Source organism: Numida meleagris, chromosome 6 (assembly GCF_002078875.1).
Source record: "Numida meleagris isolate 19003 breed g44 Domestic line chromosome 6, NumMel1.0, whole genome shotgun sequence".
Taxonomy (NCBI): domain Eukaryota; kingdom Metazoa; phylum Chordata; class Aves; order Galliformes; family Numididae; genus Numida; species Numida meleagris.
Window position 1 is genome coordinate 11284062 of NC_034414.1, and position 17624 is coordinate 11301685.

The 17624-nt window shown below is 35.9% G+C and overlaps 1 protein-coding gene across 11 annotated transcripts in view; it reads right to left on the reverse strand.

Moving 5' to 3' along the window:
* The window catches only part of SOX6 (SRY-box 6), a 410347-nt gene that overhangs the window by 9810 nt on the left and 382913 nt on the right, over positions 1-17624 (reverse strand). For 9 of the 11 annotated variants that reach the window (XM_021401613.1, XM_021401611.1, XM_021401609.1 and 6 more), the window contains 2 exons: positions 7484-7717; positions 4862-5078 (listed from right to left, as the gene is read on the reverse strand). In XM_021401613.1, the coding sequence (XP_021257288.1) occupies positions 4862-5078; positions 7484-7717 (451 nt within the window). The remainder of the gene's footprint in view (positions 1-4861; positions 5079-7483; positions 7718-17624) is intronic. The other 2 variants (XM_021401608.1, XM_021401607.1) reach the window with 1 other exon arrangement.

A 17624-nucleotide genomic window follows, 5' to 3' on the forward strand; every position in this document is an offset into this window, starting at 1 on the left:
CAATAGAGTGAATCTAAGTGGTAAATAACTTGATTGGTATAACAGGAAAGTTAAAGGTTTAATGAATTTGTCATTCATCAGTACAACTCTTCTTAACATGTTAAACAAAATTCAAATGTGGTATGCATGCCTCCTGTAGGGTAAGAACTATGAGCTGTAAATTACCTGTTATCTCACCACGGAATTGTAAACATTTGTTAACTGTACCACCTAAACGGTATCTCAGACTGCAAACCACTTGCTAGTGAAAATTTGCTAGCACTTAAACATGAGCACTTATGCATTTCCAGTAACTAGGCACTTAACTCTCCTAACTGAGAGCTGCAGGTTACAATTCAGCTCAGCTGCATATCCTTACAGTGTCCGCTAATGTATGTTTTCTGCCTGGTTGAGATTTCCAGAACTCAACAATAACCTTCCTATCTCTATAGATCTTAGAGGAATGGTGATGCATGGCTACATACTCTGGCTTCACACAACTCCTGTATCCACCATCTCCTCTTTGCCAAGTAAATCCTCAGATGGCCAAATACCACAGGTCTCCTGCCTCTCTACTCTGCCAGTATTGCTAACATGTCCATCCGGTCTGGGGCTAAAGATTTAGACCAAAATAGTTAGGTTAATATCAGAGAGGAGCTAATGTAAAAATTCTCAGATAACTGACCTGCTTATAAGTTTGTGGCATTAATATTCTCAGGATTTTCCTAGAGAACACTCCACTTTTTATTTCTGCAAAACTAGCTAAACATTTAAATTGGCAAATTACCATTGTTTTCGGATCCCTTCCAAACTATTTTTCTGACAGCTCTTTAAATGACTGAAGCAAAATTGAGTGCATTAATGAAAATGCTTATATGCTACACCCCCTTGAAACTTACACCCCTATAAGGAATGAAATAACAGTAAATCTCACAAAAGTACCCATTGTGTACTTACTTTAAGTTCAAGCTACAGGAATATAATATTACAGCTTTATTCAAAACCGTAGTCTAGCAACATTCAGACTACATGTGTGTACAGTAGTTATAAACACTATAAAGGCTTTATTCTAAACATCTTACACTGGTAAAACAAAATAAAAGTTACTGCTTACATCATTTTGCAGAGAAATGTATATATCATACACTTGATATATCATATACTTTAGAGTGACTAAGATTAAAAATGACTGAGAGATGAATTATTTTTGTAAGGCAAGGCAACAAAAAAGAGAGACACAGAACGTCTGAATTTATGGCGTATATGTGAACTACTTGTTGTTTACATTTATTTACGCGTTACAAAAATTACTACTGAAGATAAATTGCAAATCACTTGATGTCTGTTTAAGGATTAACTTCTACTGAAGTTATCATTCACAACTTCCCATTAATAATTATTTTGAAGACATAACAGACTTCAGATTGAATGTCCACTAGATTATAAGAGCAAATTTTTAATAGTCTGCATTAACTAGGAATTATTTCATCTTATTGTCTGCCTTATTTGGAACAAGATTTATTTGCATAGGGATGCAATACAAAACCTATGCACATGTTCATTCCACTCTGTTACATAAAATATTTGACAGCACCTAGATTTTTTGTTCTGGTCTATCTCCAAAGTATGAATTTCCTGCCTAATTTGTTCCAAGAAATCTTCACTCTCTCTCAATTCTCTGGAAGTTTTTCTTCAAAAAATCCAAACAGAACCTGACTAATCATTTGTTTATTTCTCTATTTTACTTTAAAGCCTTACCACTTTGTATACTGAGAATCACTAAACAATTTTTCTGCATCTTACAAATATTTATCAAAGAATGCAGCTCACTGAAGTCAGCAGCATCAGCTTTTTGCATCTTTAAAAGTTTAAGCAGCATAAAACTCTTTCCATGTTTGTGTGTATACGGGGGGTGTTTTAATTGTGCACATGGAAGGATTATTCTATGTTATAATCATAGAATGGCTTGGGTTGGGAGGGACCTCAAGGATCATCAAGCTCCAACACCCCTGCCGCAGGCAGGGCCACCAACCTCCATATCTAATACTAGATGAGGCTCCCCAGGGTCTCATCCAACCTGGCCTTGAACACCTCCAGGGATGGGGCATCCACAATCTCTGTGGGCAGCCTGTTCCAGCACCTCACCACTCTCTTGATAAAGAACTTCCCCCTGATATCCAACCTAAATCTTTCTTCCTTCAACTTAAAACCATTTCACCTTGTCTTGCCATTATCTACCCTTGTAAAGAGTTGACTCCCCTCCTGTCTGCAGGCCAGTGATTCACTTGGGGATAGAAATTAGCCCTTCCTCAATTGCTACTGCAAGATATGTACATGTGGTATAAGAGAATTCCAAACACAAATACGAAAGAGTATCATTTTTTTGCTAGTTATAGACTCCTCTAGCTACCTGCTTGATGGTCTTTATCCTATTTATCTTTTTATTCTGTGATGATAAGTTTTTGCCATTTTAACATACCCATTCCGAACATAATCAGTATACTCGTTTCCTTTTTAAGAGAAAATAAAGAGAAAACCTAGCAGGACTCCAAGCAGTACAAAACACTTAGCACAATTCAACACTTCATCAGTCTTTTTTCTTGTCATTTTTTCTCTATTGTATGCTGCAATATTTACTATAGAGTATATTAAATCCTAAAAATATACACTTGTCTCCTGTTTCATTCTGTTAAAGAATCTCATCTCAATTCCCATGTGTACAATTCTGAAGAAAGGTTCATGCTCCACCAAAATGGTGGAAAAATGAGGGCAGTTAGGAAAACTGGTCCAAGTGATGTTTAATGTGACATGTAAAGAAGAATACAAAGAAGAGTAAGTTTAAGAAGTTGATGGGCACTGTTACTGTGTTTCACTTAATTATAATCTACTTCACATGAAATGTTACTTTTTATTATTCAGTAAACTATTCTTCTGAAATAAAGTATGCCATATACGTTTTATGTTTCCGTTTAAGAAGCTGCTTGGTATCTTTCAATATATATATATTTTTTAATTAGGGTATAAAGGAATTTGGGGCATCATTCGTTAGTCACAAAAAACCATGAAAAGCATGAAATAATTTTTAGAAATCACAACTTGTGTTTCCTAAGTATCAGAATTTAAACCCATACTGAACCACAACCTTGTTCTCATTTCACATTTAGCAAATGCAAACACCTTTTAAAATTACTTTTATAACAAAACTTATTGTTTCCAGTATAGTCCTTTGCATCACTTTATAAGTGCATACATGTAATTTACTGTTACTTTAAATCTCCTTTAACATGAGTTGAGCACTGTAAATTGGACTTAGCATAAATATGAATAGGAATTAATACTTTCAAGAAAATGATTACAATCCCATGGTGTTTGTGATCACATTGTTTGATAGATGACAAAGATGTTAAGTTTTGGTTGCATTTTGAATACATTTATTTTCTAATAGTCACAGTAGTACGCTTTATGTAGGTACTTTTATAAGTTTCTTAAATCTGCCCTCCATATTCACCTACATATTTAACCATCACTTCTGATGCATGAAACACTACTGCTTAATTCTGTTTTGAATTACCAAACAATTGGCAAATTGTCCAGATTGCTGTTTTTGCATTTCTTGTATAGATATGATTTGGCCTGTCAAACTGCTTTGGACAACAGCTGAAGTTTCATTCCCTTTGTCTGAATGTAACTTGTGATGTGCTGTATGTATTCAGATTTCCGTTTAGGGTTCTAAGAACAATTTTGATGGAAGCCTATTAGTAAACAATTTCCCTTAGAGTGAAGAATAAAAATACAATGTTAAAATTGTAGACTGGAGGGTTATTTCAACATATCAAAACCACTTCAATTTACTGATTGAAGAAAGAGCCCACATTGTTGCAGGCTGTACCACAGAATAATTGACTGCAACAGGAGTTCTCCGTCCCAAGCCAAAAATGAGGGCACATAATCCACGTCAAGGTCAATTATCTGGTACTAAAGTACCCAACAAAAGGAGACTATTGTGATTAAAGAAATAAGCAGAACATTGTGAATTTGGAAGGACTGGCAGTGGAGAAAGCATTTAGACTCTCTGTAAACCACCAGAAACATTGTTGGCGCACTGAGCATCACAGATCAATTCATTAAAAAAAGCACAGGAGAGAGAAATCAGTTATGCTGCAGTTGTTTCACTGCACTAATGCTATCTTTCGTCTGTCAGTCTTTCATAGTTCTGCCTTCTGTCCTGAAGAACAGAGATAATGCTGTAAAAAACCACGCACAATGTTCTTAAAATTGTGCCAGGTTCTTTCTGTACCATATATTCCAAATTGTAATTCTATCCAATCTGCCTATGCACTACTTGAAAGACTCATCCTAAACCATGCATTTTTTAAAAAAGATTATTTATCACAGTCCTATTTGTAACAAAAATCCTCGTACTCTCATGTAATGATACCATTCCTTTATGTTTGTTCCTAGTCTAACAACAATTACTCCTGTACCTTTTTTCATTTTCCACCTTTCCCAACTCCTTATTCTACACTGGAACAATTTTTTTGTGTTGTTCTTTTTGTTCTTGTCTTAACTTAGGAAATTCTACTGGAGCTGTTACTAACTCTGAGTGGATTAGCATATTAGCAACTCACAAAAGGCATGAGTCAAAACTTTCAGGATAACAGAAGACAATTCCTCTTGAAGAATTCCACTGTCAGTTTTATAATCAGAATTTAGTGGCAAGCTAAGGTTCCATTTTCTGAGATATATGTTTTTAACATGATTTTATAGATTCAGATCCTTACCTTCTAAATGCCATTAATAAGTGGCTTAAACAGATAAGTGAATTTGTTGTCAAAGAGAATGCTCATTCCAATGCAATGAAAACAATTACAATAGTACTCACCCTACGGTAAAAAACTGCCTCATCTCCTGTCTTCGAGACCTCATCAGTTGTTTGTATTCACCAATACGCAATTTCTTTCCATCAACAATACAGGTACGTTTTGGTCGAGGTTTGTATTTGTAATTAGGATACTTTTCTAGGTGGATTTTACTTAGCCGTGCCTGCTCTTCATAATAAGGTTGTTTTTCTTGATTTGACATAGACTTCCAGCGAGATCCTATTAACAAAGCCATCAGTGAGTGCCCAGGTAAAGCAAGTGCAGTTTTACACATACGCATTTCAGTGCATCTTCTTGCTATAATAAATACATTTTAAATAAGTTAATTAAATAAGCTGATTGGAATTTACATTAGCCAGCTCTTGTATTTTAAGACACATCTTAAAAGAGCCTTGACTTTCAGATATTGCTGCAAACCTAACACATGTAAATCTTTATTAAATAGATGCACTTAAAATCAATAGTTAGTTCTCAAGACCTCATCCTCATGCCTCAAAACAGATTTTTTTATTATTATTTAATAATGTGAGCGTTAATCTATGAATAAATATATACCTTTGTATTAGCATGCACACTATTACGGCTCAGTAAGATCTACAACTGTACTTTTAAGGCTTAACACATTGCCTGGGGATATTTGGTTTGATAGTTTTATGGAGATGTGGGCTATACCCTCCTACTAGCAGATATTAGTACCTTTCTATTCAGTAGGATAAAATATCAAAACCTTACAGATTCAAGAATATTATGAAAAAATCCCTTGTCTGTCTTAAATTTACTAATATTTTGATATACGCTTCCAACCACGTCATAAGTGGAAAGGACTACCTTGGGAAAGTTACACTTTATTTTCTTAACAAAAATTACCTTTTTCAAAAAAAGGAGAAAAACGGAAAGCATATTTGTAACTCTCTATCCCACTTCGGGTACTGTAAACTTTCATTGAAAGCTGCACCAATAAAAAGTACAAAATATAATGCAGTGTTCACAGAAAGAGGAAAAAGAATTCAGATCTCTCACATTGTTTATAAGAAGCTATCTAAACATTTGAATAGAGAAGGTGTTTTGTTTTTTTTATGGGATAGGAAAGGCAGAAAGTAGTTTTTTGGTGTCTTTTAGATGGATAAAATGATTACAGCTGTGTTAAACGTGGGTGGAAGCTGTTCTTTTACCAAGATTTTTCATACATCAACAAATGGAAAAGTTGTATAAATATAATCCATAGTCAGCCATACTCTGTGTCAGCTCTAATATTTCAAGTTTTTTCTTATTGTCCTGGAAAAGTTGCACAGATATTATATGGATACAGACTTATTTGTGGCAGAGAAAATAATGACAGGTTAATTCCATGGTTAACAAACACTCAATTGCTGGCACTTCTGATATATTTATGCAGAAAGTTTACATTTTAATGAATACAGTTACTATACTCCTAATAGTTTTTTCACAGAATGCACACAAATAATATAGATTCCCTACAGCTGCCAACACTGAAACAGAGCAGGTTTTATACAAAACTGAAAGGCTATTCATATAACTTACTAATATGGTAGACAAAAATATGAGAACTACGAAGTAAGATTTTGAAAGTTTTAGGACAAAGCAACATTTATTTCTATATATGCTTGCCTCTGTAATAAACTTGGGTAAGAATGTATTTGAACTCAAAATTTACAATAAAATGATTACAGATGAAATTTGATTTTTACTTTTATTTATTATGAGTTACATTTAGGATCTGTCTTCAGCTTCAAAGACTCAAAGTAAATAAAGGTTTTCATGTTTCACCACTCATTCTCACGTATGTTTCTAATTCTCCAGAGAGGTCTCAAAAAGCAAATCAAAATTTCTCAAAAATGAGACAATTTATTTGCACAGAGACAAAACAATCCGTGGTGTATTCCCCAATTGTCACCAATCTATACAAATTAAATATTAACAAAAGCATATTTTGATTAAGCAATATTTTAGTTGTATGATGCAAGTGCTTCCTTAGCTTTTTGAACATGCTAATATTTTGCATCCGAGAAGATATATGTCTACATGTCCCTTAAACTGTGCCAGGTTTCTTGATATTGCACTGCCTGACATTAACCTTCCATCATGATTTTGTTCTTTACTATCTTTTTTTTCTCAGTAGTTACTCCAGAAAGTACCATTTTACATTCAGGTGATCTGTAGTTCAAGTGATTTCTGATGGAATCTTGTAATTAGATCTTTTATCGGGATAGACTCTTGCAACATATTTCACAAAACATTCTTCACAAATGTTACTAAGTTAAAAGCATATCGTCAGTCTGCTGTTAGAAATAAATAGAATTTAGGGACAGTGTTAAAAGGGAAAAGGAAAGGAATGAAAACAGCGCACGAGTTTTGATTTGTGTCACTTTCAGTAATACCAGTTTTAGTGAACATCTCCCTGACAAAGTATGTCCTAAAATCAGTGAAGTTACATAACTATGAAGGTAGCTACTAGCCTGTTCACTAATACAAATAACCTCATCATTTCGCATCTCCAGAAAAAACTAATGTCTGCCAATCATCACTGCTATAGCACAGCATTCTAAGTTTTCCTTAAATTTGGTTCACTCACAGTCACAAGTTGTTCACTGCCTTGAACTTACCTAGAATTTTGCTAATGTTGGAGTTGTGCATGTCAGGGAAAGCTTGGAGAATTTTTCGACGCTCATCCTTTGCCCAAACCATGAAAGCATTCATTGGTCGTTTGATGTGTGGTTCACTACTGGCTCGACCCCGCGAATCCCGGTAGACTCGAGCTTCAGCCACAGTGGCACCTCCTGTTGGCCAACAATAATACTGCTGTAGTTTAGCTGCAGAGCCATTCATTGCTTTACTTCCTGTAATGTCAGGGCAGGAAGAAACAAGATGGATGCAAAACATTATTATGTGGATCATGCAAGTGCTTTCAGTGCTGTGTTTATTTTAGCCTCATTCTCTTTCCCTCTCTGCTGCCAGATCTATGAGAGAGACAGAGACAGAGAAAGGATGTCCAGTGATTTCACTTGTAACTGCTCAGACTCACCCATCAACATCTGAATGAGAAAATTACACTATTATTTCTCCAGTTATGAGGTTTGAAAAAATCTCAGTTTGAGATCTTAACATAGCATTCATGTTCAGAATGCTCAACAAAACTCACATAAAAGCTACACTTGAGAATCCAAACTGTTGCAGACCTGTTCACACAAGTTGCTTACAATGACTGCTGCTGGAGCAGAGAAGCACATCACACATTTCTTAAAATAAATTATATAGTACACTAAGATGCAAGCTACTGGTTGTATGGGACTGATCATGTCTGGAGCTGAACATCTTAAGGTAACATCTGCTTCAGTTGAATTTAAACGTGTCATGGAACATTCAATCACATATTTGCAAGAAAACTCTCTACCCACAGTTCAGCTTGTGCATGCAAACTGTAGTTTGGTTTTTGAATGCAGCCAGTCCTGTTGTTTGGCCACAAGCAGCAAACCATCATAAGAAATTCAGAGTTCACAGGACTGTGTATGAGCTGTAGAACTAGTTAATACAGAAGAAAGAGCTAACAGACTGGATAATGCCTCATTTTTCCAGGAAAACTTTTGCGTTATGATAATAACATATGTTTACAGAACTAGATCTTCACTACAACAGAAAGGCAAAAAGGTCTTTCCTACAATAGGAAATTGACATATGTAATCTTAGGCCTTGGACATTTATTTCATATTTGCAAAAAAAAAAAAAAGTTATTTCTTTACACTAAGTAGTGATCTACTAATTTCAGTGACTGACTCAAAAGATTTTAATTGTACAAACACTAATTTACCATAAAAACACTATATCATAGATACACCATTTAAAACTTTCTGTGTAGGAAATACATTTATGTGAAAGAAGTCCTAAAATACAGGATGCATGACTAATACACTACCTTTTTGCCACCAGGTCCACAGTACATTAATTTAATTTAAAAAGCACTGACCATACAGGATAGATTCATTTTGCTTTACATGGTGTTGACAGCCATGTTTATTGTGCAGTGAAATGTAGTGTCAAGCTGACTGTATCCATCAACACAGGGCAATATGCTGACTACTGGGCCAGATGAAGACATACATTACTCTGAGAGCAAAACACTCATTCATATACAGCAGTGTCTTCAACTGAGGATCACCATGGCAATTTATGATGCCTCCAGTGCCATTACTTTATAACTGACACCAATTTGGCAATTTGTATACTAACATGCGTGCATATAAAAGAAGGCAAGTTTGTAGCAAATGGAAGATGCAAAACTATTTTAACACTATTCTAAGATAAGTATCATGCAAGAAGTGTTCAGCGCTTACAGGGGGCTACAAATGCAGTAAGTTTTTTACTGCAGAAAGGAACCGTAGTTTTGTCGAGTGACAGAAGACTTGGATTTGCATGAAGGACCATTTCAGGGGTGTATACAGTTCATGAGGCTTTGTTCATTTTTGTCAGAAGGCTTGCGACATGCATGTGAAAGATATCATCCTTTAAGAGAGCGTCTACTTATTGTGAAACTATAGTAAGTTATAAACATGTAAGTCAACACTGAAACATTTATCGAGATAAATAACTGCATAATTTGAGGAAGATTAACTGTATCACATAATGGTCATTCCATCTTTTAAAAAATTCTGTAACATTTTAAAATAGTATGTGGGCAATTAAGAAGTTTGTAACAAATTTAAAAAATATTTTTTAATTAAAAAGTCATTTACTATTGAGCTATTCTACTCATAACAAAGAAAACATATTTGAACCTGTAGGATGATTTTCCATCTTTGATTTTCTGAAAGGTAGTTATTCACTGTGGCAAAGGAGTTTGTCTTTCGCCCTTTCTAACAAAGTTTTGACATAACCTAATAATGGGGGCACAGAGTACTTTTGCTAGTAGATTACAGGTTGATTTTTTAATCTGGAAATAATTTAGGCAGGAAGAAAAAACCACATAAGCAATCTATTTTCAGAGAAAGGTTATGTTAGAAAACAATTTATACTTAAAGTAATAAATTACAATCATCCCAAGAAGCTCTGGCTGCATCTGCTTTAAGCAAGTCTGTACTTGAAGGATTTGAAAAAGCAGCCAAAAAGTTTATGTTCTTTGTGCTTGATCTCTGGGGGAATATTTGCAAGTTGACCCATAGGCCGTCACAAAAGCATCTGCAAAATGAATTTCTGCAAATAACTAAAGTAGTATAATCTCTGTTCTCTTCTAAGTATCTCAAAGCTACAGAATTACATTCAGCTTGTAAAGTGTTATAAGAAAATACTTTTGTTAGCATGCGATTCCACATGGGGAGCCAGAAATTCTCAGTATCTTCGAAGGTTAGAAAGGAGGCACTAATGATATAAAAAGCACATATGCTGAGTGAGCTCTTTCAAGTTGAAACACATAAAAAAAAAAGCTTTCAAACTGCACAGTTGTTCTTAGGTACTTCACACTGTCATTCAGATATTTAAACAGTATCATGTCCTATATAAACAATTTAAACAGGTATTACAAAGTATGGATTTCTTTTCATGCTGTGATAGTGATAGTACTGACAGAAACAAAGATGCCTTAAATTTTTGAAAAAAAAGATATATAATAGTGTAAAGTCGTATGTGTTTCATACCTGTTCTTTTTGAAAATGTTTTCTGAGAAAGTTAATAAATAATAATCCCAAAACATTAGATAAAATAAAGAACACAGTAATGATGAAGGGTGAGAAGAGAAGACAACACTGGTAATTGTCTTTCTATGGCAACTAATGCTCTACCTGATAGTTCTGCAGTTCATGCTGCAATTGTGGAAGGAGAGTTTAGTTTTCAGAATCAAGAGCTTGGTCAGGATTCAAAATTATTGCAAAAGCAGTACAGTTTGGCTGCCCTAATGGCTTAGTTGGCAAAGAAATCTACACTTTGGCCTAAAGGCTTGAGCTATCCTCAAAGTGACACTTTTAGCTTGCAAGGGTGTAGACTGTCTAGCTTCCTAGCTCCCTTGCATTTACTCAACTTGTCATGACTTAGATGATTTAAAGCTAAAATGAGATTAGAGGAGAATGATCGTTTTTTGTGGGTCTATGGCAATCAACTCCACTGTGGGAGCTGGATTCCAGACTAGCATCTGGGGATAGTATTGGGCCAAAGAACAGCACAGAATGAATATAAAAATGTTACAGCTTCATTAAAATAATTTCAAACAATATTTTTCTTCCAAAAGAGATTGACTGTTCTCTAATGCATAGGCAAGAACTCACAGGCTTTTGAAAGATAAAGGAATCTCCTCATCCACAAGGAGAAGATAAACATTTTCCATGAATGAAATGCTAAGAAACATATAGTAACAACTGATACAATACTTATTTATGAATTCCTGCATTTATCTGAGTTTCTCACTTTGTAAAATAGCAAGAATTTTAGGACAGGCACCATCTTCCTGAAATGTTGACCACGTAAGTTTTTCTTCATGTATTTAATGAGATGGGATTTTACTCTCCATTTTGTATGTCATTTACCAAAACAAAACATCAGATCCAGCCTTTACTTCTTACCAGAATGCAAATCATGATTACTGTGACAGAGAGGAGCAAAAGAGGTTGAGAAAAAGATGAAGAAAGAATGAGAAAAGAAGTGACAGCAAAGAGAGGGAGAGTTTTATCAGTCCCTCTGTTATTCTTTAATTACTCTGGCCATTGATTCACTTTTGAAATGACACATTTCCTTTGAATCCCCTCATATAATGAGTATTTGGCTACTCTAGAGAATATACTACATCTCATCTTCCATAAATATATATATCCAGATAGGATATACAGAAATAAAGACAGTCTTCCCAGGTTCCTAATATGAAAGTGATTTGTTAGCAGTAGAGCTCATATCATCAGTTATTCATTAAGCTAAGATAATATTATTGTCTACTCTAGAAAGAACTGATCATGATCAGTTAGGCAGAGAATGGCTTGAGAGCAGCCCAGAGGAGAAGGATTTGGGAGAGTCAATTGATGAAAGATTCAATATGAGTTGGCAATGTGCGCTTGCAGCCCAGAAGGCCAACCATATCCTGGGTTGCATCAAGAGAAGTGTGACCAGCAGGTTGAGGGAGGTGATTATGCCCCTCTGCTCTGCTCTCGTGAAACCCCACCTGGAGTACTGCGTCCAGTTGTGGGGTCCCCAACACAAGGAGGACATGGAGTTGTTGGAGCATGTCCAGAGGAGGGCCACAAAGATGATCAGAGTGCTGGAGCACCTTCCCTATGAGGACAGGCTGAGAGAGCCAAGGATCTTCAACCTCGAGAAGAGAAGGCTCTGAGGAGACCTTATAGCGGCTTACCAGTACCTGAAGGGGGCCTACAGAAAAGCTGGGGAGGGACTTTTTATAAGGCAGGTAGTGACAGGATGACGGGAAATGGTTTTAAACTGGAAGAGGGTAGATTTGGACTAGAAATCAGGAAGAAATTCTTTACTGTGAGGGTGGTGAGACACTGGCACAGGTTGCCCAGTGAGGCTGTGGATGCCCCCTCCCTGGAGGCATTCAAGGCCAGGCTGGATGTGGCTTTGAGCAACCTGGGCTAGAGAGAGGTGTCCCTGCCTGTAGCAGGGGGGTTGGAACTAGATGATCTTAAAGGTCCCTTCCAACCCAAACTATTCTGTGATTCTATGATTCTGTCTTCAAAACAGCTGTCTCAGTCTGTGGTAATAAAACTAGCACTGCTAGTAGCTTGCATGTCAGAAACTAAAACCTAATGAACATGCAATTAAGAGTCACTCTTTTGCTGCTAGAGAGGGGTTACTCATAAACATGGAAATGCAGTAAGAGCAGGAAGCATTAAAACCTGGCTTGGCAGTTCCCCTTTCCAGCTCTTAGCAAGCAGACAGACAAATGCAGCCTTTCTGAAAGATACAGCAATATTTCAAATCAAATAGAAAAATGCAAATTTGGGTTGAAAAAAATGACACACACACAACAAAAGCTTTGGAAAATCTAGAATACAAGATTAATAACATATCTATTTTTTGAACTGTTAAGCTCAGAGCTTTTTCCAAGTTAGACAAATTACTACTTCACTCTAATCTAAGACTTGTAATAGGGTTAATGTATCGTTTATATTTGTTTTGTCCCTTGCCTGCTTCTAACTTTTTTTTAACATCCTCACCCATATTCATTAGACTTTCTGATTCTGTATTAACAGAAAGAGAGGTAAAATAAATGGGTATCTCATGAACTATTGTCGTTACTGGCATGTCTTGTCATCACTGTGCAAAACTAACACCCATGTGGAAACATGACTAGCTGCCCAACAGGGATGCCTGCAGTCATGCAGACACAAATATTCTGCAGGGAAGTGTCTGTTCATCAAGATACTTTCATTCCAAATGCTAAACAAATATCATTCAGCTGAGATTTGAGGGCCCAAAATGTCTTGTAAGCTGCACGTCAGTGAATAAAGAGGGGATGAATACTGAGAAATACAAGTGATTCACGATATAGTGCAATATTCAAATGGGCTCTAAAATATTTCACCTGTAAAGTTTCTGAAATATGCTAAGTGAATACTAAGAGTTGACAATATACTGTAGCAGAGGTTAGCTACATTTATGCAACACTCAGTTATGATAAGGCTTCTATTTTTCCTGTTAAGAGACTCCATTCTCTTTAAAACATCAACAAGAAGAACCAAGAGGGAATTCCCTAAGGTCAGCTCTGAGGAAACATAAACCTCTAATTCAATAACTCCGCTACTGCACTGAAAAAGGCCTTATTATTGCAACATCCATATGGAGTCAATTGGACATTAATGACTAATCAATCCCTCCCCTTTCTATTCTACTTATAGTGTCACAAACCATGTTTAGATTAGCCCATTTCCTGCTTAGGATCGCTCAAGATGTCTTTTGTTCTTTCAGGGCTGGCCTGATGGAGGCAGCTTAAACAAACACACGACCCAAGTGGTGCAGGAGTTATAAACTGCCATATGTGAATGAACAAAGGGGCCATACTAAAGCCTTTTGTGGTATTTGTTAATGTTTTTCATCTGAGTTTAAAAAGACCTAATGACTTTGCGGTGAGCTGATGCATGTGGCTCGTGGCTTTGCAAAATGAAGGAAACTCTACCCAGTTATATATCAGCATATATTTTCCAAAGTGCCTGTTTTCAGTTTTGGTGACAGTGAGTTTACTTTTTTAGTACATTTGTTCTACATATGCAAGCAAAATTCTTAATCTCAGTTAAAACACAGCAACAGTTTTCACAGCCACCCTCACAACCTGCATGTACGTTTTCCCTCATTTGAAAGTCTGGAGCTAAAATTAATAGTGAAATCCATTCTGAGTGTAAAATCAAATCAACTGTTCTCAGCACACCAGTAACAGCTCACTCACCAGTGTTCAAAGCTGAACTGTTACTTGGGTCATATTAAGGGCTGAAACAATATTTCTAAACAAGCTATTATCACATTCATGCTGTGCAGCCAGCCATGCCCAAATCTATACTATTTAAATGAATCAAGGCCACTAAATGCAACTATTTTCTTGATGGCTTACACAAACAGTTTAGATTTCTTGACCACATTTGACGGTAAAATTAATCCTTATGGAAACTGAGCTGGGTACAGTTGAAACAATGAAATAATCTTAAATTTCATGGAATATTAACACAATTAGTGCGTAAGGACTGACCTAAAAGCCCTCAATGGCTAACATAGCCCCACTTGTGCTGTAACACAAGAGTATGAGAAGTTATTCTCTGGAGATCCATGAAGCCGGGATGAAGCAGCAACCTCTACTACAGATTCAGGGAGGAATGTAAGTGTCATTACATTTTTCAATCATGTGCCACTTGCAGACTTCAAGATCGTTCACAGATAATTAATTAAATGCTAACAACAGATATTATTGACAGAAAAAAATGTGAAATACATGTAAATTCAAGGTTATTCAGCCTAAATAATGACATCAGAAGTACAAGATTGCAGTCATCAGGTCTAACTACAGTTTACATCCCCACAAACACAATTCTTGTTTCCCGTTGATATTTCATTCTGTACTCAAGTGAGGAAAGTAAAGTTCCACAGTAAGATAAAAAGGGACAAAACACTCATGAGAAATATTGCTAATAATTATTGTGTCTGAACAAAAATCTATTGATTCTGCAAATTGCGTTTTTTATTGTCAGAGAAAAACATTTGTTTTCTGACATAACTGCCAAACAGTGCAAAGAAGAACGATCTATTTAACATAAATATGTTCTCATAAGAGCCACAGATTTACTGCTGTTGCCTACATAATTTCAAATTTCTCCTGACACGACAGTGTCACCTAGAACATCTAGAAAAGATGACACTGATTCTAAAACAGAGGGATTAATTTTGCAATCTTCAGGCATCCCTAAGAGTTGTAAAGAAAATCCTGCCTGAACAAGGGCCATGGGACAAGATCCATTCGTGTTTCAGTTAATGCTTTGTTTTGTTTTAAGATGGTGAAATGACAGACAGGAATTCACCACAGAGGAAAAGGCAGCCTGACTTCATATTTGATGGATGCATTGTTCAAGGTGTGGCTGAATACTGTTAATGAACAACTTTTCTTGCTGCTTTGTAGCAAAACAATTAATTTCAAAAGCTTAGGTACAAGGTGATTTTTAAAACGGATTTGTGTTGAACATTGAGAGAGAGTTTTACAAAACCAGCTCTCTCAAATTGTGTGATATTCATGAAATACAGAAAACTTTGCAAAAGGTTTTAGCATGTGTTGGAATCACAGCAATTGTGGCCCATATCCTGGGTGAAATCTGTAATTGAATTTGGCACCTTCCAGCATATGCAACATCATTCTTTGTATCAATACAACTAATTCCCTTCCACCCAGTATTTGCTGTTCTCACTTGTCATATCATGTCAGTAATTAGATTGCAAGGACCTAGGGCTTGGGTATGCATATGCCATTTCTTCTTGCCTTTCACATGAAGTGCTGAAATTATACTAATTAATAATATAATTAATAAGTTATATATCACAAAGGGAGAGAAGCAAAAGCAGCATGATAAAGGGAGCTGTAATTTCATGAGTTATAACAAATGTTAGAAAAAACTCTTAAGGCTAATTTTTCAAATATTCTGCACCTGTATATATGGGATTTGTGAGTAAAGCCAAGATGTTTTTTTACAAACAAGGCATGTCCAAATATGTTGCCACATTTATCTGATTTGGATTAAAAGAAAAGGGGGGGGATTTGCCATGAAATAGGGACTTACATGAAAAATTACAAATGACCTTTTAGAAAAGATGCACTTTCTTTGAAATTCTAGCCACCCAATTGTAAACATAATCATTTAATATTTGCAGAAGCTGTGAAGGTACTGCAATGCCCACCACACAAACATTTTGGACCACCAATTCTCTAAAACTAAGCTACAAATGAAGAAAATATTGTCCCCTTGCTACTTAGTTTTATAGAAAAGACTTGCTGAGATACTTGGCATGTCTATGTGGAAGAAAAGCAGATGTTTTTAAACATTTTTCTATTGCTGAGATACTAAGGTTCTTGGAGGAGAAAATGGCACACAGGTTATATTTAGAAAAACAGAGAGTTGTAAAAAGAAGAGAACTCATCGGGAAGCTGTACAGTGCTCTTCCCTTAATGTATTAATATCCCTACCCCATTTCTTTACTCAAGGAGGTAAGAAAAAGGGGCAAGATTCTTCCCTCTTCCATAGAGCACAACAGTGGATTTCTCCATCAGCTGAAAATTCACTTGTGCCTGATAATTTCATACTATTTTAAGCAGCTTCAACCTCCTTTTTCAATATTGGAGCAAAATAAAGATATGTACAGAGCTATAAGAATCAGGACCACGGGTTTTTTGACACCTGTGGTGGCTCTACATGGACTTCAGAGTGTGAAAAAATGTTTTAAACCGCTGAACTGCTATATTTAATTTTTCACTCACTCCACTTAGAAGTAGCTAAGCAAACTGACAGATGCTTTCAGCATTTGTGACAATAATTTTCTCATGGGCAAAGATTTTCTGTGTAAAACTGCAGCCCACAGTTACTTTTTACAGCTTTATTCTAAATTCCTGAAAAAAAAAAATGTTTTACTATATAATGGATATTGTGACAAGCTTTAACTGTATCTGTGGTAATGGGCACCCCTTAAAACTGGGTATTGGAACAGTGGTTGTACAACATTAGAAACTATAATTAGAATTTTTAAAATAAAAGCGTTATTCTAAAAGAATCAATTACTGTAACATAGAAACAGCAAACGAAAAAGCCTGATGTTTAGCAGTAGGAAAAAATACCTCAGACAGTTGAAAATCAAAAGGCAACGCTTGCGGAGAACATCCAGATTTATTATGCTGAAAGTGAGAAGCATACTACATGTTTAATATTAGTGTCTTGAGAGAAGTAGGTTTCAGTGCAATAGGAAAAATCAGTCCACACACCCTCAGCTCAGATTTTTCAGTACTCAGAGTGGGAGTTCCCTCTGTAAAATGTTATGGGGATGCTGGCAAGAAGATTCATAGAGCGGTTACCATCAGAAAAGTGATGGGATGGTCCTTAACAACAGAAGGTCTTATTCCTATCCCATTTGCAGACACTGAGCTACTGAGGCACTGAACCTCATCCAATACAACTGAAATTCTGTGCCTAAGTTCTTTATCACAGATTCCTGATCTGTTACAAGTTACTCTGAAAAGTATGAGCGTATCACTGACATTTCAGGCATAACCAAATAGATTCATATGTGTTAAAA